The following is a 24006-nucleotide window of genomic DNA, read 5'->3' as shown; positions in this document are numbered from 1 at the left end:
ATAAAGTATTGCATTAGTTAGGTGGGTCCTCACACTACACAACCATTACAATGGGATAGTAATGTATGTGACCAGTTTTTTCTAGCAGTCTCTTGTTGGTGAACCAGTGCAACAATTTTGTTATTGGTGTGAGGTGAAGGGAGGACCGGCTACGTCTCGTCCAGATTAACCTATTTTCAAGAGGATCAAGCAGCTGTGAAAGCATTAAAGAGACAACATGTCATCCGTAAGGTGTTAGGAGAAACACGCTCATGTCTCTATGATCGTACAGCTTACAGTATTTAATCTATAGAGGACAAAAGAAATATGCAAAAACTGTGTCAAAATCTTTAATTGTAAACAAGAGTTTAACAGAAAAAAAAAAAAAAAAAAAAGTCTTCAGAATTCATTGGAGAACAATTTCTTGTTCTGATGGATTCTTAAGACTTTTTTGGAAATCTGCAGACATTAAAACATGCCCAAGGATTAAAGCAGAGCTGCTAAAATGTCCAAATATAACCTATTCATCCTGTCTCAGTCGGGAAGGCTGTTAATTTGAGAATTAGCGGATCTCCTAACCCATGCACGCACATTGCTCTTCCCCTTACCCAAACACCATCCTGCTAGTGTCGGAGTGACCACAGTGCCATATGTGGAACTAAGAGGCGACGATCCCATGAACCTTTTAATATAGTATTTGGTTTACATAGTCCATGAAGATAAACAAGATTTGCAATCTGGACAGGTTTGCAGGTTCTAGGGAAGTGGTCAAGTATGTTGAACAGGACACTGGCGGCAGCAGTGAATTTGTGAGAAGCTCAGCAATTACCAACAACCAATCAAGGTTCAGTTTCCATAGTCAATATTTCCTAAAATGGCAGCTATGGGCTACTGGCCTTCGAATGTCATCATTCATGGTTCCTTGCATCAACCGGCCATCTAGGCTTTCTAAGAGATGGGAAAGAACTTGCATGCTTTGAAACGTTCTAATCTGAAGACATGACAAATTATGTATATGAATCGTAGAGGCAACCTAACATTTTAAACCTGCCTGCTCTGTAAGGCTCCAGAATGACCCTTAAAACTATAGTAAAGAGGCACTATACACTTTCACAAGTAACAGTACTTTACTCCATCCACATGGGAGCAATAGCGGGTATATGAAGCCGCCCATCTTTGACACCTGGGGTCACACCCATCTCACAGCTTCTGCAGATGCTTCAATGCCTTTGCAACTCAACAGCTGAGTTTGGATTAAATTATTTCTTCTGCCACCAACTGCTTGTCAGCATGGAGGTAATTATTGGGAGGCCTGCTAAGCAACTCTTCAAAACCCATCTATTGGAATGAAGAGCATCCTCTGAGAACAATGTGCTTGCGGACACCTTCTGCCCCCAATGGGTTAATCCTACTTTGAGCTGACAGCTGTTACAGAATTTACCATTACAATGAGATTATTTAATTAAGGAGGAAGCCTAATAAATCAGTATCAATTTTTTATGACCATGTCCTCTTTGATTTGCCTCAGTAACTAGCATTAAAGCTGAAATCCAGCAAAATAATAATTTGATGAAAATACAGTTATCACAAAAAAAAAAAAAAAAAAAAAAGGAATTCTGTTCCGTCCCTCTGATTCTCAAGCCACAGTCACACAGCAGAGCAAAGATGGTGGCAACCTGCTCTACTGCAGTTAAACTACAACTAAAGGCTCCAGTACTGCAGTCTAAACAAGTCCCAAATCCATTTACTAAGCTGCATTAGGTGGATTTCACTGGCAGGCTCAACTGGTATTTGTATAAAATAGGTGTTGATGCGATGGACCGAAAGGCAAATATTGTGTAATATGTAATTTGGTGTCTTAATAAATATTTGCTAATCTTGATAAAAGATGGCGTAGGTAAAGCCAACAAGATTCGGCAGCTCAACTCCCCCTACCTCAGGGGCTTAAAGGCTGGCAGCAAAAAGAGGAAATACGGACAGTGTGTGCAAAGGATCAAAGTTTAGCAGAGTATCAATGTAAGTGCCAGTCTGACAGAGGGACTACACAAACAAAGTGTACATTTCACCTACAATTTAGGCTCGATTAACACAGGGGCAACCCAACTTACAGCGCTATTTTGCACAACTTACAATTCGACTTAAAGTTGCCTCCGGGACAAGCGACTTTGGCTGTTGTAACTTTGGATAGTGTAAAAAATATAAAAAAAAAAAAAAAAAAAAAAAAAAGATTCTGCCAGTAAATATCTTATACAGCCCACTTCCTGTTTGTCTAGGAAGCCTATCACATTATGTGCAGCTCTCCCTCGTGAGAGTTTGCCAGAAACGGGGAGGAGATGTCATAAGAGGGCCACCAAGAGCGGCAGAGCTGGAAGTGTGCCTCTGTGTGTATCCAGGAAGTGAACAGGCAGCAGGTTCAGCTGCCAACAGTTAAAATGGATGCAGCCAGCCTCAGTGGAGGGATATTTCTGCAACATATTTGGCAAGTACAGAATCACAGTATATATAAAATATGCAAAGTGGTTGTAGGGAAGCTTCAGAATGGCAAAGATGTTTTTATTACAAATCATGTGAGCAGACTGTAGTTCTAAGTGCTGCAACATCTCTTTTTTAAAAGGAAGTCACAGTTTTGCTTTTATGTTTATAGTGATGTAACCTCCTTGCCCTAGCTTAGGCAACGAAGGAGCCACTTTCAGTCCAATGTCACCTCAGGGCCCTCCCCTCCTGCAAGCCTGTCCACAGTGTTTGACTGACAATGCCAACTGCAACAGAAACTGAAAATGATGGCACTCCCCAGATTCTGCGGGTGATTAAAGTGGAGTTCCACCCAAAAGTGGAACTTCTGCTTTAAGCACTCCTCGCCCACTTGGCATGTCTTTTTTTGGGGGGGGGTGTACTTTTTTTCGTGGGACTTCCTGTTCCAGTTCCTGCTCATCTTTGGCCACCTAGGCGACGCCTCCTCTCACCCTAGGCGGCCCCTCCCTGCCAATCTTCTGGGACACAACTCAGGTCCCAGAAGATCAGCTGGCCAATAGGAGAATGCAGCGCGACTTGCGCATGTGCAGTGCGCGCCCGGTCGTGAAGCCGTAAGCTGTCACGGCCAGGAGCCCACAGTTACCATGACAGTGCCGAGGGGGAGAGGAGCTAGCCTCCAGGCAGCCATCTCACTGGACCGTGGAGCAGGCAAGTGTCAGTTTATTAAAAGTCAGCATGCTTTTTGTAGCTGCTGACTTTTAATAAACAAAAACAAACAAAAAAATATGGGTGGAACTCCGCTTTAAGGAAGATAGTCTAAGTAAATATTTCAAGAAATAGTTATTTGAACCAGCTGTTTAAAATTAACGTTTGAGCCTTTTCTGAAACCATCAGAAAAAATAAAAAAATAAAAAATAACCTGGGCAATATATTTTACACCAACCAAATATTTTCTATTTGCTGAAAGGACCCTACTACTCTAACAAGGTAGGGCTTTCTAATGTGGCACAGCTCATTCTTAAAATAACATACTATGAAAAAGAAAAAAAAACACCAAACAAATAAATTCAGTAATATATCATATGTGCGCATGTTTCTATGTAGAGAACATTTTCTTTCACAAAAAGGGGGAAAAAAATTGAGATTATAATATATATATATATATACACACACACACACACACACACACACACAGATAGATAGATAGATCATATACACACACACACACACACACATATATATATGCGCGACACCCTGTTGGGACGCATCGCTGGACCGCCGACGAGGTAAGTGTCTGTTTACTAAAAGTCGGCAACTCCGCGCAGTTAGTGGTGCAGGAGAGGTTGCTGTCCCGCCCACAGTTGTAAAAGTCTGTTATATTTAAACCAGTCAGAAAAAATAAATAAATTCCTGGCTGGTATTAGTAGTGCCCAGGGTTGCTGTTAACATCCTCATTATTTGTTACTATGCCTTATTTTCTTTTTTGCCTGAGGTTCATGAAGTCTGTGTGAGTCAATGCATAGGGAGAGGGAGCCATCATACTTTCATCAGGACACCGCTAACTGCACGGAGGTGACATGTGAACACCACCCCATCCAGGACACTGAACTAAAACATAAAACAATGCAAAGTACACACAACTAAAACTTCTACACAAGATGAAAGTTCACATATCTTGAAAATCTTTGCCTGTGGATTAAACATGAGATTGTCTACCATCCTTATGAAGTCCAATCTATAGATCAAGCCTCTGAAATTCCAACAGAGGCCAATGACCTAAAACCTGGGGAATCCATCAGTGCTTGCCACAAAGTGCTCTCTTCCTGCCCTGAATGGGAACATGCTCTAACAAAATACATACCTGTCTATTTTATTCACCTCACATTTCATGATGCAGTGGTGATTCATGTTCTTTATGCTTTAGTAAACAAGGGTGGAATAAAGGCCAAACATTCACTTTAAAAGGATGTTTGTATTAATTTGCCTATTCTGCCCAATGATTGCTCATTATCAGGGAGTTGTTCTTTCAACTCGTTCCATAGTGAGCCATGTCAAAGTACAGCAATACAGGAACACCAGATAACACTGGAATAAGGGGAAGAGAGTTCTGGGGGTTAGTCTAAGCTTTAAAAAAAAAAAAAAAAAAAACAATTAATGATAAAAATAAAAAAGGGACTTTATAAACTTTTTTTTTTTATATGTAAATGTGTCTGACAACTTACCAAGGCGGACAGGAACTAAACCTACCGTAATCATGTATGAAGCGATTTTCTTTCCTGCAACCACGGGAGCCGCCCCCACTGGGAGAACACAGCGATAACTACTAAATCGCATGTACAATCCCACAGGCGGTTAGTACCAAAGTTGGTCGATGAATCACGTATGGGCAGGCTGAATGTACCCAAGTTGATTGAGATCTCAGCCGGTTCATATTATACAATTATAATAGATTTTATTCATATAAAATATAAATCATATATTATACAGCTTCTATATAGCACCAAGCGTTTACGCATCTCTTTACAACATGAGAGCAGCCAGTAGAGTTACAACACAATTTAATACAGGGGGGACCTGCTATGGCTGGGCTTAAGAGCCAGTTCACACTGGTGCATTGCAAAAAAAGCTGTGTTTTAAATGTGCCGCGTTAAAATTTAATGCAATACATAATAGGTTTTACATGCATCCATTCTGCATCCTTTTTCATCCCCCGTTCAACTGGGGAAAATAACTGATGCAACTGAAAAAAAGGTAAAAAGGTGCCGTTGCTTTTCCATTAACTATAATGGAAGGTGTGCTTTTCAAACAAGCCACCAAAGATGCAGCCAGCAGCACTTTCTAAAAACACACAACTTTTCATGCACTTTTTGCATGCTGGGAAAGGTGCATTTTACTGTGGCAAAATCACACCAGTTTGAACAGGCCCCCAAGTGTAGTGCAAATTAATATTTTCAGCACCACAGAAAGAATAAAAATATCAAATGAAATGAAACCTCACATATAAAAAAAAAAAAAAAAAAAAAATCATAACCAAACTGAATTAAAAATAAAAAAAAAAAAAAAAAATAAAAAAAGGAGTCAAGACAAGTGTCACAATATCTGAAAACTAAAATAAATCCAAAATGTGCAAATTGCAAGAAGTGAGCGTTAGAAAAAAGGCTCTCCAAACATCCATCAAAAATGTGAACGAAAACATAACCAATCCTCCATCATCCAATCTTAGCTGGTTGAAAACCTTTAAAATGTATATGTGCACAACTGTCACCCATAGGAATGGACACTCGCCATTAAAATTGTAACCCCCCCCATTGCCCTGCACACACCCACAAATGTAAATGTACGCACAGCACACGTGTATGTAATCCGCAACTGCACCACACGTGAGGAATGTTGGAATGAGAGCAATTCTAGCACCATACCTCACACTTAACCCTAAACTGATGAGCAGCAAAGTCTTTTGGGCATCAGTTTTTCACAATATCACAGGCGCATGCAATTTTAAGGCTTCACATGTTTGGTATTTACTTGACGCAACCCCATCTTTTACCCCAAAAAATGTAGTATTCTAGTGAGTGTTCATTTTATTATATTTTTTTCCCGAAAAAATAGGTTTAAAAAAGGAACAGTTGTGCAAATATCAAGCAACATAAAATTGCAACTACTGTCTTTTTATTTTACAGGGTCTCTGTTCTGGGGTTTGAAGTAATTTTATGCCCAAATGCAGATTTAATTTTTTTTGCAAAAAAAAATAAAGTAAAAAGTATGGAAAAAATAAATAAAAATTGCTCTGGACGCAAACTGGTTAAGGAGAGAGTTTCTCCCCCACCCCCATCAGCAACACACAGTACCTGGAAATCCCCATGTCCCCTTATAAGTTCCTGACACTTTTACATATCCAGGGCCTCGTGCACACAGGTGTGCCAATTTGTTTTGTACAGATCAGAACACAGCAGTATTGTCTGCTACACAGGCCCGCGCACACTGCTATTATGGTCTACAGCATTTAGCTGCATTAACCAAAACTTGAAAAAAACGATGTTCACGATCCTACGCATGGGTCGTTATGTTATGCTGTAAACATTGGTGCAGTGTATATGGACCCTATTGGCCACCCCCACTGCTCAGGGCCAACATGTTAATGCGGCAAATGACTTCAGTGGATTCTTAATGACTGAACAACAGCAACTTATTCAGGGGTAGATGTAAACATCAATAGTGTCTAATCAGTGCCAATGGAACCCTTGGGCTACACATTGCTGGTATTTACATGATAGCCCAAAGCAGCAGCACTGACCAATACATTCCATGTATGCGTGTAAACGTTAGCACAATTGTTACATGCATACAGTGGTAAGGAAAACTTTACATATGATCTTTCTGCCAGGAAGATACTGCCCAAAAAAAAAAAAAAAAAAACCCAAAAACAAATGCCTGTGTGCATGAGCCCACTTTTTTTGGGAAAACTCACCCTCTTACAACTGCCATCTGGTTGGTAGACCTTTTAACATACAACACGTCATACATATTACAGACACACACAGGCAGGCTACACATAAAAACGTATGCATTTTAGTTACTAGTGCATAAATGGTACCTTCAACGCTGCGTTTGTCACAAGCACTCCAACTGGAAATATACCTGTAAGCAACATTTTGGGGGGCCCTTTCATACTACTACTTTTAGGATAGTAAACTGCCCCAATTTCAAGAGAAAATAAATATTATCACACACACACACACACACACACACACAGTGTGTCTTGAAAAAGTATTCACACCCCTTGAAAATGTTCAACATTTTGTCATGTTACAACCAAAAATTTTAAATGTATTTTAAATGGGATTTTGTGATAGACCAACACAAAGTGGCACATAATTGTGAAGGAAAATGATAAATGGTTTTCAACATTTTTTACAAATAAATGTGAAAAGTGTGGCATGCATTTGTATTCAGCCCCCCTTTACCCCCCAACTATAATCTAGTGGAACCAATTGCCTTTAGTGGTCACCTAATTAGTAAATAGAGTCCACCTGTGTGTAATTTAATTTCAGTATAAATACAGCTGTTCTGTGAAGCCCTTGGAGGTTTGTTAGAGAAACTTCGTGAACAAACATCACCATGAAGGCCAAGACAGGTCAGGGATAAAGTTGTGGATAAGTTTAAAGCAGGGTTAGGTTATGAAAAAAATATTCCAATCTTTGAACCTTTCACTGAGCATGGTTTAACTCATCTGAAAATGGAAAGAGTATGGCAAAACTTCAAACCTACCACCAAGGACACGGCTGTCGATAGAAAATGTTAATTGGGAGAAGCAGAGAAGAGGCCCATAGTAACTCTGGAGAAGCTGCAGAGATCCACAGCTCAGGTGCACTACACAAATCTGGCCTTCATGGAAGAGTGGCAAGAAGAAAGCCATTGTTGAAAGAAAGCCATATGAAAGCCATAAGTATTATCGTTTGCAATTTTCGAGAAGCCTTGTGGGGACACAGCAAACATGTGGAAGAAAGTGCTCTGGTCAGGAGGAGACCAAAATGTAACTTTTTGGCCTAAAAGCAAAATGCTATGTGTAAACAGAAAACCAAGACTGCACATCACCCTAAACAAAACTATCCCCACTGTGATGGTCGTGGTAGCAGCATATTGTGGGGATGCTTTTCTTCAGCAGGGACAGGGAAGCTGGTCAGAGTTGATGGGAAGATGGATGGAGCCAAATACAGGACAATCTTAGAAGAAAACCTGTTAAAGTCTGCAAAAGATTTGAGACTGGGGAGGAGGTTCAATTTCCAGCAGACAACGACCCTAAACATACAGCCAGAGCTACAATGGAATGTTTTAGATCAAAGCATATCCATGTGTTAGAATGGCCCAGTCAAAGCCAGACGTAAATCCAATTGGGAATCCTTCAAAATTGCAAAATGGCTCGAGCTCTGTAAGATTGGATGGAAAGGGTCTGTGAACAGCAAAGAATGGGCAAAATTTTCACTCCAGGTGTGCAGAGCTGGTAGAGACATCCTCAAAAAGATGTGCAGCTGTTATTGAAGAGAAAGGTGGCTCTACAAAGTATTGACTTGGGGGGCGGGTGGTTGAATAAAGACGCACAACACACTTTTCACATACTTGTAAAACATTTATAAAAACCATTGATCATTTACCCTCTACTTCAATATTATGTGCCACTTTGTGCTGGTCTATCGCACAAAATCTCAATTAAAAATATTTTACGGTGGACTTTGGTTGTAAAGTGATAAAATGTGAAAAATTTCAAGGGGCATTTAATCTAATAAATGAAAGAAAAAAAAAAAAAATACGTAGGGACACCAGAGTTGTTAAAACTGCATAACAGGCGGATGTGAGGAAGGGTAAGAGCAAAGATCGGAGGATTCATTATTGTAGGCAACAACATTGCTCCCATATTATTGTGCCACATGAACCACAGTCGGCATCCATGCTTGTAATGAGTACCCACCACTGAAGGCCAAAGCACAGTACCACCTTTTACCTGCAGGGGTCACCGCCGCTAGAGAAGTTTGCATATGCAGTGCTAACAAGTCCAATGCCTATTTTTAAGCAAGGTGATTGGAGCAATTTTCCTCTGAAGGCAATCCGGCGAAAAGAAAGATGACCACAGCATGTTACATATACAAGATGCATTATTTTTCCTCTTTCTGTATGTGAAAGCCAAATAGATTAGAACTAGCAGCCAGCCTGATGTAACAGAAGCTGAATTTGATATGCTTCAGTGTTCATTTAACTGTGTGGTTTCCACCTATGCTGCCCTGTCCCCGATTTAGAAACAAAGGAAGACAGCATGCAGGGAGAGGGATTGTGTGAGAACCGGTGAGCTCAGTGCAGCAGTCACAGGATCTGTCATTTTCCCAGCAACCCTTTATATATGAACAGCAGTGGTGTGTGGATACATTCCCCCCTCTACAGAGCAGGCTGGGAGAATCCTGGTGGTCACAGAGAATCTCTAGATGAAAGCACTGGGCCCCAGCAGGGAAAGGGTGGTCTCCACCCCCCTGCAATACCTTCATTTAACACTTTAACCTCTAGTAACAGGTCAGATGACTTGGGCACCCACCAAATCAGAATGCTGTTGACTCGCATTGTTATGCTAATAGGGAGAACTGGCTATAACCGGCCTGGTGAGCAGATAATGAATGGCACCAATTACTCTCACTCAGTCAACTGAGAGTACCTGAGATGGAGGAATCATCCGGAGAAGGTCTTCTAGCTCAAGGGCAAACAGTTCCTTCTATAAGCAGACAGTGCTATGTGAAAGAAATGAGCAAGGAAAAGATGCAGCCAGCCTAGAAATGCTGGAAACAGGATGCTACAGATTTTATTTACGTTCATTCACGTGCAAAACACAAGCGTTCAAACTGTGCACAATCTGCATACTAAACGAGGAATAAAAGATGGCAAAATGACATCTAATTTAATGGTCTCAAGTAAAAAACAGTCGCAAGTTAAGGTTTTATTATTTATTATCTGCATCTAAACTTCAAGCAAGCCTCTAATGATATGTAACAATCGAAAGAAAGGGGGGGGGAGGGAAAAAACAAAAAAAACAAAAAACAAACATACAACCAACTAGTCCGGCCGTTAGACCAAAAGTGGTTCTAAAGTCTAAAAGGGTTTCTTACATCAATGCATGTTCTGTCTTAAGGTAAAAACACACTGCACTACCTAGCCTACCTACCCCATATCCCTAAACACTTACCTGGCGCCTCTCACCGCTGCAGCGCCATCCCCTCACTTTCTGCTTTCACCAGAAAACTGACAGCAGCAGAAGGTTATGGCTCCGCTGTCCTCAGACTCCGGTGACAAAGGACCAGGGGCATAGCTTACCAGCACCGAGTAGGTCTATGGATGCACACAGCCCAGCTCAGAAACATACACACATGTCTTCTTTGCACTCGGCTTGCCAAGGAGGCACACGGGAGCGGGGGAAAGTTGACAGCGCCAGCAGGAGACCTCTGCAATATCATTGCACAGAGCAGGTATTTACTCTTATTGTAAGATAGAATTTTTATTTCAAACACTTCTAGCCTCCACCTATTAATCTGAATGTTCTTGGAAGTTTGTCAACTTGCTCTGTGAAGATCCTCATTGAATTCTGCAACTAGTATTCACTATGGTCTGTGAGTAGGCACTGCTATATAACATTGTACAGAGCCTGCCTTCTGAAATACAGAGGTGAGGAGGAGGAGGGAGGAGGGAGGAGGGAGGAGGAGTGTCAAGAGGAGGAGTCAGTACATGATCCATTGCTTATTGGCAGAAAGGTACCATGGGATAGGTAGTCCTTAGACATTGAAAGTAAACAGCAGAGAAGCTGCAGAGCATATTAATCAGTTTATTACTGTACGCTAATGCCACTTTGCTCTCCAAACGCATTTTTATTGTACTTGATCCTTCAGGAAAGATTCACTTGGGGCTTATAGTTAAACAAATACAATCCAATCTGACATTTGTGAGAACTAAAAATAAGGATCCCTCAAGGTGCAAATCCCTGCTAATGTCAGTTATGAATACATCTATAAATATATAAACCCCTATAAGCTTGAAGCTGCAAAAAGGGGGAGGGGGTGGGAGCTCTCAGGATCATACCATCAAAAACTAGTTGGTTGAGCCCAAATAGGGTAACCACCCTGACGGTTACTTATCTAGTTTAGAAGTGTTAGGGTGCAATGAACACCTCTGTGCATGTCCATGCATTACACACCCTCTCTCAACCTAGGTTCCATGAAACCCAAGAGTACCGTGAGCAATTTCTGCCTCTCATAAGTTTTCCAGTGATACCAAATGTATTAATATTATGTATCTACAATGGGGTCATTCTTTCCACTGACCAATATAAACATTATTATTTTATTTTTTACCTTTCTATCCACACTAATGTATTGGGAGCTGTAGATAGATATAACTAGCAGGGTGTTCTTTGAGACCTGAAAAGGTATTTTAAGTGTTCCTCCATATTAAACAGGTTGAGAAAGGCTGCATTAGAATGTTCTATATGCAGTACCATTTATCCCTTCTGGGATTCCCGAGAAAACGCACCAGATGCTTCAAGAATTAAATAAAACCGATTTAAAAACTTGCCAGGTGCTTCGGTGCAGTTTAAGGTGTGCTAGATCATAGTCTGAACCACCGAAGTGTCAATGACCCTGAAATCAGGTCAACAAAAATAGCTGATAGTAAGGTAAAATTAAAGGGACAGTACTGTAAACGTAACAAAAAATAAAAATGAAAAAAAGGTTTATACTTGCCTGCCCTGTGAAACTGAAAATCGCACAGAACGACCCTGAACCTCTTCTTGCCCCCCCCCCCCCACCAGCGCTTCTGGGGAGTACCTTCACTGGAAACCAGGTCCTATGGTGGCACTCATGCAGGCTTGCCCCAGAGACCCTCTGCCTGCATATATAGACAGACAGTGGGACTCAGCCCTGCCCCCCTGCCACTAGCTATGGTCGCCAGCAGCAGAAGCCAATGGGGAAAGAAGAGTTGCAGATGCGCACAGCACTGAATTGAATTTGGGCTCAGGCAAGTATATAAAGAGCAGAGAGAGGGCGATAAAGATGCCTAAACATTTTTTTTTTACTTTAATGCATTAAGGTAAAAAAGGTTTAGACTTTATAAACTACTTTAAATACCTAGGCACCAACATTCCGCCAGAAAGCAAACCTTCACTTCCCGAGGAGGTTCCATACAGTACAGGAGAATAGGCGACACAAGGGCTGCAACTAACGATTATTTTCATAATCGATTAGTTGGCCGATTGTTTCGATTAATAATCTGAAAAAAAGTGTGGTGTATAATTTAGTTAATATGTAAAGTTTTTTTTTTTTTTTATTTAAAGTGTATATTCTTAAATATCTCTATGCAGTGGTAAATATAAATAACCAACTATATGCTGGCCATACAAAAACAATGTCTTCCTTCAAAAATGTAAGTTTAATTGACGTTCATTTTCAACCACAGTGAAGGGAAAATTTAGAAATAGAAAACTTCTTGGTCAAAGGAATTTTCAGACAGTGTATGTGGTTTTTGTTCAGAAATAACATTAATTTTAAAACTGAATTTTAAAGTGAAAATTTCAAACATCATTTTAGCAAGTACAAAGCTTTTTTGTATAAATATTCTTGTCTGAAAATTGATCCATGTGGCCAGCATAAGGCTTGGTTCACACCTATGCAGTTTGCTTTTGATCTGTTCCTGCGGTGCTTTTTGCTGTGCATTTTGATTTTTGCAAATGTGATTTTGCTGTGATTTGCATTTTTATATTTTTTTTGCCCAATTTGTTGTTGGGCAGATGGAAAAATAAAAATAAAAATTGCTGCAAAAACACACTATTTACTAAAAAGATTTTTTCCCCCCCATGGATATGATCATTTTAAAATATAATGCACAACACTGGTAAAAGTTTACTTTAAATGTAATTGTAATTCCTTCTAGCAACCTCCACCTTCCCTGGATTTAGAGGCTGATCTTCCCCGAGTCTTTAAAGTGTTTTTAACACACACAAACACACACACCAAATATACTTACCTGCTCTGTGTAATGGTTTTGCACAGAGCAGCCCGGATCTTCCTCTTTTAGGGTCCCCCACTGACACTTCTAGCTCCGCCTGCCTTTAGAGTGCCCCAACAGCAAAGTATAGTATAGAGTGCCCCAATAGCAAAGTAAAGAAAACTTCTGCCTTTAGAAACATTCACTTTCTGCCGGGACTACATGTCCCATGATGCATTGCTCCTCACGCATTCATATGTGTGCTGTACTGTAATACTTGATATCTAAAAAAAAAAATAATGCATTCAGTATGCGGGCCAATTCATCGGCTGGTCGATTAATCGATTATGAAAATAGTAATTGATTAAATTCATAATTAGTTGTTTCAGCCCAAGACGACACCATAGATGGACTTTATGCTGTGGAGTAGGGAGACAATTACAAAAAAAAAAAAAAAAAAAAAAAAAAAGAGAATTCCCATTACATCGTAATCGTATGAAAAATATATAGATGCCAGTACTGCTTAAACCAAATGCCAAAAAGATGCCTTAAAGTGTATGTGAATCCCAACAATGACATTCTTTTATGTACTTCTTTTTCATCAGTTACATATACCAAAGGGTTTTGTTATATCGTTTCGACAAGTGCAAAGAATATCCGTTGATTTTGCCAGAAAGGTTATGAGCTGCTTACTACCTGTACTTAAAGTGATCAGAGAACAAGTAAATATTCTCTCCAGTATAAAAGACAACTGAGCATGTGCAGGTTGGCTACGGCCTGTGTGGTAGCTGGCCTTCCCAAGATGGACAATGCAAGAAGGAGAGGATCTGTGCATTAGGGACGAAACAGTTTTTTTTTTTTTTTTTTAACACGATGCAGAGGATTAACCACTTAGGTTCCACAGCGAGTATAGCAAGCATGCCATGCTGCATATACTGACAGATTTTACTGTTGTGGGTTTAGTAACACTAAGATATATATATATATAAAAAAAAAACCTCCTGCCTTTACAAGTCCTTTAAGAAATGGCTATGGAGCAAGGAGGAGGAGATGGAGAAGTCTGTGCTCTTTGTAATCCATTAGAAATAATGTAGGCAGGGCTGGCACCACGTGCTTATGACGTCAGTGTTGTCATGTCAAAGAGAAAAGATAGGAGCACACTAGATTTCTGGCACCTCAACAGTTATTTTTCTGCACCAGCAGAGTAGTTAAAGGGATAACACATGGGGAAATTTTTATGTAAAGATTATACCTTGACACATTTTAAAGAGAAATAGAGTTGAAGAGCCATACGTTGATCTTAACTAGGAAAACAGACAATGCAAGACTTGAAGGCCAGTGAGGTTTTATCATATCCCATTGCTATTTTTTGATTCCAACAGATTACGTGTATTTTTTTTTTCTTATGCGTGTGTGTGTGTGTGTGCGTGTGTGCGTGTGTGCGTTTGTCCAAAAAAGTGTAACTAACAGGTTAACAAATGTCTTCACTTTGCATTCAGGCAAGTAATGTCACCAATAATGACAAGTTATTTATTAACAAAGTGCAAACATTCATTTCCAACATCTCTGTATATATCACCACTAGAAAGCATGCCTGGAGCGAGATGCATTCTAATTTGGGATGCATAATGAAGGCTCCATCCCTTTCACAGAAAACAATCGGTCACTGCCAGTGAATGCACAGAATTTCGGTCCATAGGAAAAATTTCTGAAACAAAAAAAAAAAAAAAAATAGCCTGCATTGTTAACAAGAAATAATCTTTCAATCCACCAATGCAGGATTTGAGAACGGACTTGAACGTCGCTGGTAGTACAGCTCCTGGGTCAGCTACAGATAATATGGCTGCCCCCAAGTCACTTTGAGGAGGTCCTTTACAAGTGGGCTTTTCCAGTCCCTCCTACACGGTGGGCTGCAGCAAAGCGGATTTGTGCTCCAGTGAATGATGCTTTTTTCCATAGAGATTTTGCTGCTGAAATATACAGTGATCAAGTGCTAGACATAAAACAGATGTCAGAGCATCTGTTTAAGAGATATAAAAAGAAAACGTAGCCCCCTCTCTCCTCTCAGAAGTCTGGGCAAATCTCCCAGCCCTGCTCCACAAGCTCCGGTTTAATGGAACGCAAGAGAAATGGTCCTTACATCACAAGAACACCTTGTATCTTAAAAACCACCTTGAGCAATTCCCTACTAACCATTACCAAACAAACAGGAAAAAAAAATAGCGACGCATATTTACTCTGCACTAGCTCAATCCAACTCCTCATCACTGGGAACACTGTGCCGAGCAAGTTACAGGGAATGAAAAAAAAAAAAAAAGTTTTAGTGTCAAGTAGCAATTTGTATTCTAGGAAAAACAAATACTCATTCATTCCAAGGCTTCCTTGAGACGCCTGAGAAATGAACGTGCTACTGAGCAGAGGGAAACATTGTATGCAATCGAACGAATAACTTTTCTATTGTCAGGGATGGCCTTAGGTATAGGGTGCCAGACATAATGCAGCAACCTGTTCGTTGGTGGTTCTCTCTAGCCATAAGACCACTGTAAAATATTTGAAAGAAAAAAAAAAAAAAGGGGGGGGAAACAAAAGAAAAAAAAATATGCAACACATTTCTTTATTTCTTCCCTCCCCAAATGCCAACTGCCATTTAATAGGCACTTAAACAGTCCTTATCCCTTCCTGACCCTAAAATGTATACTTTTTTGAAATCATGTTTTAGAATATTTACAGTATAAAATTTCCAGGGCAAGAATGTGCGTTTTTTGGTCTTTTTTTTTTTTTTTTTTTGAAATAGGTTAGGGTAGACATTTAGGCTATACCATACAACACCTATTAAATTCTGCTACCCCATTGCCCTTCATACATTTTGATATAAATCACAATGTAAATCCATGTTTCCTGTTTTTCCTGTGCAGTCACGTGAGTGAAGAGATCAGGCTCCACTGTGCAATGTAAAGGGGCTGAATTCTAGAGAGCCGTGACGTCACTCACCGGTGTCCACTGCTTTAGGCATTTTCAGAGGGGGGAGAGCGTTCCCACCCACCAGCTGCACATTACACACAGGGGACAGAGCAATGCTGTCATGTGACTTCATAGAAAAACAAGGAAACCTTTATATTGCGATTTATGCTAAAATATACGTAGCGCATTGAAGAGCAAAAAGGAGGCGGCTTTTAAAATGTGGGGTATGATGCAGCATAATAAAATTTCTATTTTATGTGGAAGAACATTAGAGGGGGGCAAGGAGTAAAAAACGTAAGGCTGCAGTGACAATCCAGGCACGAGTCACCCATACATGTTGGACACAACGTAGGCCGACTATGCCAATGTTCACCGTCTCCTTAAATGGAATCTGTCATGAAAGAAAAATGGCCTTGCTAGTCGGGTAGCCCTAAGGCTTTAATAGTTTCAGCTGAGGACCCGAAGAAAACATGCAGATAAGGAACCGCATAACTGTGACTGTCCCAACATGCATCCTTGTTTCAAGCCTGTAACAAAATATTGAAGCCAGAAAGCCACAATGACAGCCAAGCAACAAGTATTTTCTGAGGATAGTAAAGAATAAGCAGTTCCTTTTCCCCCATGGCAACATTTTCTTTAAAGTGCCATTTCAGGCAAACATTTTCACCAAGCCAATTTTCAATTAAAAGTAAAACAAAGCATTACCTTATATAAGATAATTTGAGACCAGGGTGGCCATTCGTCATGACAAACGTCCACTCCATAATCAAAGGAGCTAGGTGGAAAATTGTTGCCCGAACAGTGATTGCATCCGGGAGAAAATCAAAAGCGTGTTTGTCTAGCGTCAAGCACAATTTGTTACTCTTTAGCAGTAGCCCTCTCCTTGTCCTCTTCCAATTTCTCATCCAGTGACTGAACTATTACACAACAGGCAACCACAATATTTTGTGATCCACACCAACCATATTAGGTCAGAAAAAGGTTTTTTCTTAAGCCGGCCATACATTGATCGAAATTTGGCCAGTTCAAAGACAGACAAATTTTGAACCCTGTAAGAGCCAGCTGGTTGTACACAAACTACTGTACAATAAACCTGTCTGGTCACCCCCTCCCCCCCAAACGATCATTGTTGCCGACTATAGCCGGCAACAATTTACCCCATCCATCTCTAATGTGTTATTAGGGGAAGTGGATCATTTATTTTTGTTCAACCCTTTTGGTGAATGAAGAAAAAAAAAAACAATATCAATGTATGGGCTTGCCCTTTATGGTTAATGGTCACTTTGCCCTGCATGTTTTTTGAATGATCATGGATGCTGGGAATAGGCTAGGGAGGTTTTGCCTAAAATAGGTTTAAGGAAATGTACACACTGTATATCCAATACAGGACTGAACTTGGTGTGTACGCATTATTCATCAAGATTTATATAGCTATGCATTTTCTTTTCCAACATTCTAATAAGATACAATGCACAGTAACAAAGTCAAAAGTACCTGCAGATAGCATATTTCTACGAGGAGTAAAAGGTCACAAAATTACCACTGTAAAACAATTTGTCAAAAAAATAACACACAGGCAAATGGTCTTGAATTGAGCGTTCAAGTCGGTCAGTCACATAAATATGACTGGAATTTCCTGGGGCCTTATCCCAGGATATCTAGAAAGGGAAGCTTGACTAAAAATAAAGTGAACTGGCTGAGTTATAAAATAATGTATACATTTGCTGCACTTCAGCTTGGTTCCTGAACTCGTGCTGTACTTTTTGTTACAGAAACGAAGCTTATGCAGCATCAAGGTGCTGAAAGCATTGGTGTTACTCACAAACATTACTTTAGAGGTTTTGTCTAATCAGTCCATTTCAAATTGGTGTGCAATTAGCTAGTGCATCATATTAAAGGCCAGGTTCACAGTGATGCGGGTTAGAAATAGTGCGAGTTCAGCTTAACTCGCACAATTACAAACTGGCAATGCAGTCCGACGTCAGGATATATTTGAGTAGACATCTGCCCCTGAATTTGCAAAAATGGTACAGAAACTACTTTTGGGAATCGGTATTCGGGCGGTGCAATTTCCAGCAATAGCAGCCGATTTGGAATGCGATTTGACATGTCAAATCGTCCCAATGTGAACGTGGGATCACTCCTAGCCATTATCAGCATATTGTACCTTTCACTAGGTTCAGAGCATCAGCATTACAGCTCTGACACCTGCACTATTACTACTTACCATTATATAACAAAACTAACACCACCACCTTGTGGGACCATCGTCTCTGGACCATACCTGGATGTCAACACAGCAGTGAACTGAATGTTATAAAATTATGGCTTGCCAAGAGAACGAATAACTCATTTGCATCTAAGTAATGGAAGAATTGATCTTAAAAAAATTGTAACAGGAGGTGGAAACCTTTCCTTATAGAAGCTTCTATTGTCGACTACCTGTTTTCAAGTCGATCATATGGCTTCACCAGTTTATATCAAACACGGAGATCAAGAGTTCTGTATCTCTGTTCTGGGTCAGCCACACAAAGTATTAAAACCAAAAGGTTGGCATAAAAGCCAGTCATTTTAGGCCCTTTTCAAATAAGCAAACCGATTGGGTTCATCTGCCAGTTTTTAAGGCGGGCCCGATCAGACCCTCCATTGAGCGGTGGGTGTAAATTGGCATGTGCCGGTTTACACCCGCCGACATCCAATAAAAAACAGCCAGATGGGAATCCGTTCCCCATCAGTCTAGCCGATCGCATTGGGCATTAAATCAGGTCTAAAAATGGATAGGCGGTCCACTTACATCCGACCACCCATTGAGGAGAGTGGACCGTGTCTGCATAAGCGGATCAGACACAGACCAGCGTACAGATTCCCAGCTGAGCAGTGAAAGGGGCATTGACATTAAAGAGGAAGTAAACTTCCTCTGCCGACAATTACATATTAGGCAAGCCTATAACAAGGCTTAGTTACAGGTAGTGTAAATATCTCCTAAACGTGCACCGTTTAGGAGATATTTACATTACATGCAACCAGTGACATCATTGGAGCATGCACTGTGAAGGAACAGCCACCGGTGATGTCATAGCGGCCCTGGCAATTGAGAGCCGGAGCTCGTAAACCCAGAAGCAAGAAGTGTGAAAATGGAAGGGGCGCTGGAACAGCTTCCTTTTAAAGCGGAGTTCCACTCATATAAAAATCAACAACTACAAAAAGGTGTAGCTGCTAATAATCACTCACATGTCCCATGATCCAGCATTGAAGCCGGGCATGCACTGTGCATGGCGCACGTTGATTGGCCGGGCAATCTTCTGGGACCTGTGACGTGTACCAGAAGATGGCACGGAGGGAGGGGGGAAAGGAACTTCCATCCGGCTCCACAGAGAGCTGGGATAAGTTGGAGCTGGATGCCCCTTAAAAGAGGGTATCGACTCCCCCTCAAAAAAAATACATGCCAAATGTGGCATGTCAGGGGGACACCTTCACTTAAAGCGGACATTCCAATTTTGGGTGGAACTCCGCTTTCAGCAAGTTTCATACTAGCAAATTATGACCATCTTGCAAGAAGAAAAAGAAAAAAAAAAATGCAACTGCTTTAACATTTTTCGAATGAGATCAGAAATGGTCACCCTCACATTTCTTTTATAAAAGGTAATCCTTACATCTTTGTTCGAGAGTGAACTGTTAAAATGTATGTATGTATGTAAATCCCACAATGAACTTCTCACATTTGTTCTATTTTGGTCTGTTAAATAGACCATTTAAGGCATATTATATCTGCTTAAAGAGCACAATATAAAAAAATAAAACCCTGTTTAATCCTGAAGAGAAAAGGTTGAGGTGTTCTGTAATCCCATCCTAGAATGACGATGCTGTTTCTTCAAAGGTACAATACAATGAGTGAGTATTGTTACCCTAGGACAGGGGAGGAAAAAAAAAAAAAAAGGAAGAGGGAGGAACACCTCAAGAACACCACAAGAACAACGAATGCAGCCATTACCATCCAAGGACTGGTAAACTGCAATTACATTTTTGATTTTTGGAATTAGCTACACTTTAAAAAAAATAAAAAATAAAGTAGCATGGGGTTATTTCTTTTTTTCTGCACAATACTTACCTAGTGGATACAGCATCAGCTCCCTGAGCAAAGAGCTGGTGACTGTCATTCACCAGCTCTCTGCAACCCTCCATGCTCACCAGATTGCTGGGCTGTGGAGAGGGCAGGAGCGGCCTTCTCAAGCTCTCAGCAGCTCGCTGAGAGGCTGAGCTGGGTGCCGCTCCAGGCATGTGGGCGGATCCTCACTTTATAGCCACGGTCTTGCCTGAGCCTGGACTGGCTCCCTGACCTCAGCCCACGGCAGGCTTCAGCCCGCTGTCTACTGAAAAAGCACTTCTGTGAGTCACAGCTTTGGTTGTACTTCTTTAACACCATGTGGTCTTTGACAAAGTTGCTCCACCTTATCTTTGTCACAGGAAAGTTTAATAGTGGGAGTGGGCCAGTTAGACTTGTGTTTTAATCCATTAAACAATCTTGGGAAAAGCCAGAAATTAACTAAATACAGGCTTACTGTATACTGCAAAAGAAAAAGAAAAAAAGTTTTATGATCCCACCTTTAATAAGCTGCCACCTTGCCAAGTTCTTGATCTTAAAAGGGTTCTTAGAATAAAAACAGCAGAAGTTTCATAACCAAAAACAATACTGATACAACTTCCCGTTACATACTTTTATGACTACACTTAAAAATCAGAATACCAAAACAATACCGATACAACTTCCTGTTGTTCCATACCTTTTATGTTTACACTTAAATCAGAAAAATGTACAAAGCAGGAAGTTCACAAGCTGTGTGTGAAAGTTACATACAGTGTCAAGAGAAAAAATAAAGCAGATGTGTTTCAAGTACATGTAATAAATATGATCTTAGTGCTCAGCTTTAGTATACACTTACCTGATGAACAGGCACTTTCTGAGGGGTATTCTGAGGTGACTGGTGAAGCGAAGTCCATGGTTGATGATGAGAATGTGAAGATGGTGAAGACTGATGGTGCATAGCTGGATGAGGCTGACAGTTTGCCATTTGCTGCTGAAAAGACTGATGACTGGGATGCTGTTGACCAGACATCATCCGTTCTTGTATTGCCTGTGGATCTGCATGGCTAACTCCTGGACAGCCATTTGGTCTCATATGCCCACCCATCTCCCTTGGTGTCGAGGACATACCCATGAAGGTCTGGCCCTGCGGCATGTTCCTGGGACCAATGGTTCTTTGTCCCATGCCCATGTTGCCAGGGGGCTGGTGAGTTGGAGGATGGGGCATATTTGGGTAACTTCCAACATCCATAGGAATCCCTGCACTGCCAGGCCTAACTTGTGGAGGAGGAGTGCCTGCTGGATTGCTCATTGCTTTCAAGGGCGACATGGGAGGTGGAGAAGCATAGGTTCCCTGAGGCTGTGAAGGATGCATAGTTTGTGTGTTCATTTGGTTAAGTGAGCCGCTAGGATGAATGGGTTGCTGGTGCATCAGTCCTTGACTATTATTTGATGGAAACCCCACAGCATTTGGGTATCTAGGTACAGACGGAGTCATTGGAGTGCTGTTTGTAAGGCCTAAGTTCTGATTCATCCCTGTATTATTAACTAATCCCTGATTAAGGTTACTATAAGGATAACGGGAATACTGCCCTGAGTTGTTTAGCGTAGGTGAAGGTACAGTCTGGTTTCTAGAGTTATAATTAAGGGACTGCGGCCTAACTGCACCCTGCTGAGGAGGATTGGGAGAAAATCTAGGACTGTGAGCAACAGATTCTCCATGCAGAGTAGTGGGGGGATGGTGATGAAATTGCTGGACTGAATGACGCAGTGAAGGCCCCATATTTGGATTTTGTTGTGGGACGTGAGACATGTGCCCAGGCCCTGCACCACCAAGATAGGGATTTCCTTGGTTGAGACCATCTTGTCCTTGTGAAAACTGGTTCATTCTTTGTGGCTGTAGTGGACCATGTTGCTGCATTGAAAAATCTCCCCGAACCATGTAATTGCCCATTTGTTGAACATGTTGAGGATGAGAGGGACCTTGAGGAGCAGAAGGTGTCTGTGGTTGCTGCTGGGACTGTTGCTGCTGGTATGTTGGCCTTATCTGATCGGGCACTTGCACTGCCCTAGGTCCCCACATAGAACCACTGTCCACAAATGGCGGCCCATGCCTGTCATTTTGCATACCAGGATAGACGCCCATTTGGCTACCACCATGGGGCACCTGAGAAACAGGCGTACTGTGATACTGTGAATGTGGAGAGGCAATACCATTACCAGGAGTGTTAGCCATCATTCTGTTAGGCTGGTCTATTATGTGCATTTTCTGAGGCTCGTATTGGTTATAGTGATCAAAGTGGGTCAGCTTTGCTTGGTTTTGACTGCTGGGGTTATGATGGAGAGGAGATTGCAATGAACCAAAACCCTGATCCAAAGGCATTTGTTGTGCCATAGAATTGACAGAGCTTTCTGGAAAACCACATTCCCCAAGGGCCTCCAGGCCTTCGCTGAATAGATTTCCATCTTCCCCAAACAGACTCATCATGCCAGGGTCCGCCATCTTGTTTCTGCACAGTGCTCTTTAGAGCCACAAGCGCAAGATTGTGCTTCACCTCACGAGTGAGGTGTTTGTCCTCAGAGCTGTTAATCCTTAGCTAATCTCTTACATGTCATTCCATATTGTCTTAATTCTTTCGGACCCTTCAGTGTCAGACAGTCTGGCAACTGCTCCTGGAGGAAGAAAAAAAAATAAAATATAAGACATTAATAAAAAGTGGTAGAAATGTGACTTTTTATAATGCTTTAATAGCAAAACAAAATACAAAGCAGAAAAGTTTAAACTCCACTTGCACACAGCAATCATTTGTTAGGTGGGAGAGAACAAAGGGACACTGAAAATGCAGCAGTAGCATCAGCTGCCACAGCAGGCAGACAGATGTATGGATAGAGCCAAGCATCCCATCTGCTAAACTAAAGCCCTGAAAATGCTCTAGTTACCAACAGTGTGTCCTTAACCTTATTCCCCCGAGGAGTGTAATGAGATGAGCAAGCAGCAGCAAGGGCTGTGATAAGCTAAAGTTAGCAGAATCCGCTAGTCCATTTAACAATCACCAGAAGGTAGAATGTGACCCTTTAAAAGTAGCCCAAAATATATTTCAAATAAGATGTATGACCAGAATCCCTCTTTACTCCCTACCCCAGGCTTTACACAGTAGACATCTTGTCCTGGCTTCTCCTTAAAAGCCACGTGGTATGCATCCATTGCTCCTCAAAGAGCAACCGCAAATCCACAACTTCTAGCACCTCTACTCAAGGTCAAATTATCTGAAAGGCTTGCTTCATACTGTGGGCAGAGCAGGGTGATCATACAAGATAGAATTAGGTGCCCGTGCCCAATTTATTAGGCTGCCTGGGAACACCGTGCTGGAAAGTGCAGCTAAAAAACCTACACTATATGGGCAGAGCTGTTACTCTGCATCTCTGAACAATTTGATATACTTGCAGATGGAGTGAAAAAAAAAAAAAATGAAATGAGTTTTATATTTGGCAATTTTATTGTGTGGCTGAGTCACAGCAGTCCAGCTAGGAGGACAGGAAGTTCACTCACCAGGTTCACTGCATTGCCTAATGTGCCATGGATACAAGTGGTTATGACAGCATCCGCTCAGACTGTACTGACAACTCTGCTGACTGGACTCTCTAGACACTTAACTCTTCCAGCTCTCTGCAGGACCGTTCACACGACATCTACACAACATCTACACTCCAGAGGCTGAGCAAGAAGCTTTAAATGTGTCGCATATATACTAATCATCATATCTACTGTAGAAGAAAAAATAAATTGGGGGGAACACGCAATTTATGAACTATAGCGCACCATGAAGCGCATCAATAAGTATCGCTAAATATCTGACTTTTCAATACACAAGAACGAAGTGTCTAAAGAAAAAAAAAAAAAAAAAGGCATTTAAAATGCATTTAGATCTTGGAGATAGGAAGAGGTAAATGATTAATACAGCTACTGATCTGAACAAATGTGAATTGAAGAATCCCAGCCATGC

The 24006-nt window shown here is 41.1% G+C and overlaps 1 protein-coding gene across 2 annotated transcripts in view; it reads right to left on the bottom strand.

Moving 5' to 3' along the window:
• Positions 1-22693, bottom strand: part of CHD7 (chromodomain helicase DNA binding protein 7) — a 152096-nt gene extending 129403 nt beyond the window's left edge. For both annotated transcript variants that reach the window (XM_077492755.1, XM_077492756.1), the window contains exon 1: positions 20862-22693. In XM_077492755.1, coding sequence (XP_077348881.1) covers positions 20862-22505 — 1644 coding nt within the window. In that variant the 5' untranslated portion in view covers positions 22506-22693. The remainder of the gene's footprint in view (positions 1-20861) is intronic.
• Between the last annotated feature and the right edge of the window lie 1313 nt (positions 22694-24006).

The sequence above is a fragment of the Lithobates pipiens genome, unplaced genomic scaffold, assembly GCF_037356315.1.
Source record: "Lithobates pipiens isolate NorthernLeopardFrog02 unplaced genomic scaffold, aLitPip1_a1.2 Scaffold_19, whole genome shotgun sequence".
NCBI lineage: Eukaryota > Metazoa > Chordata > Amphibia > Anura > Ranidae > Lithobates > Lithobates pipiens.
Note: the sequence above shows the minus strand (reverse complement) of the source record. Positions and strands in the feature narration are given on the sequence as shown.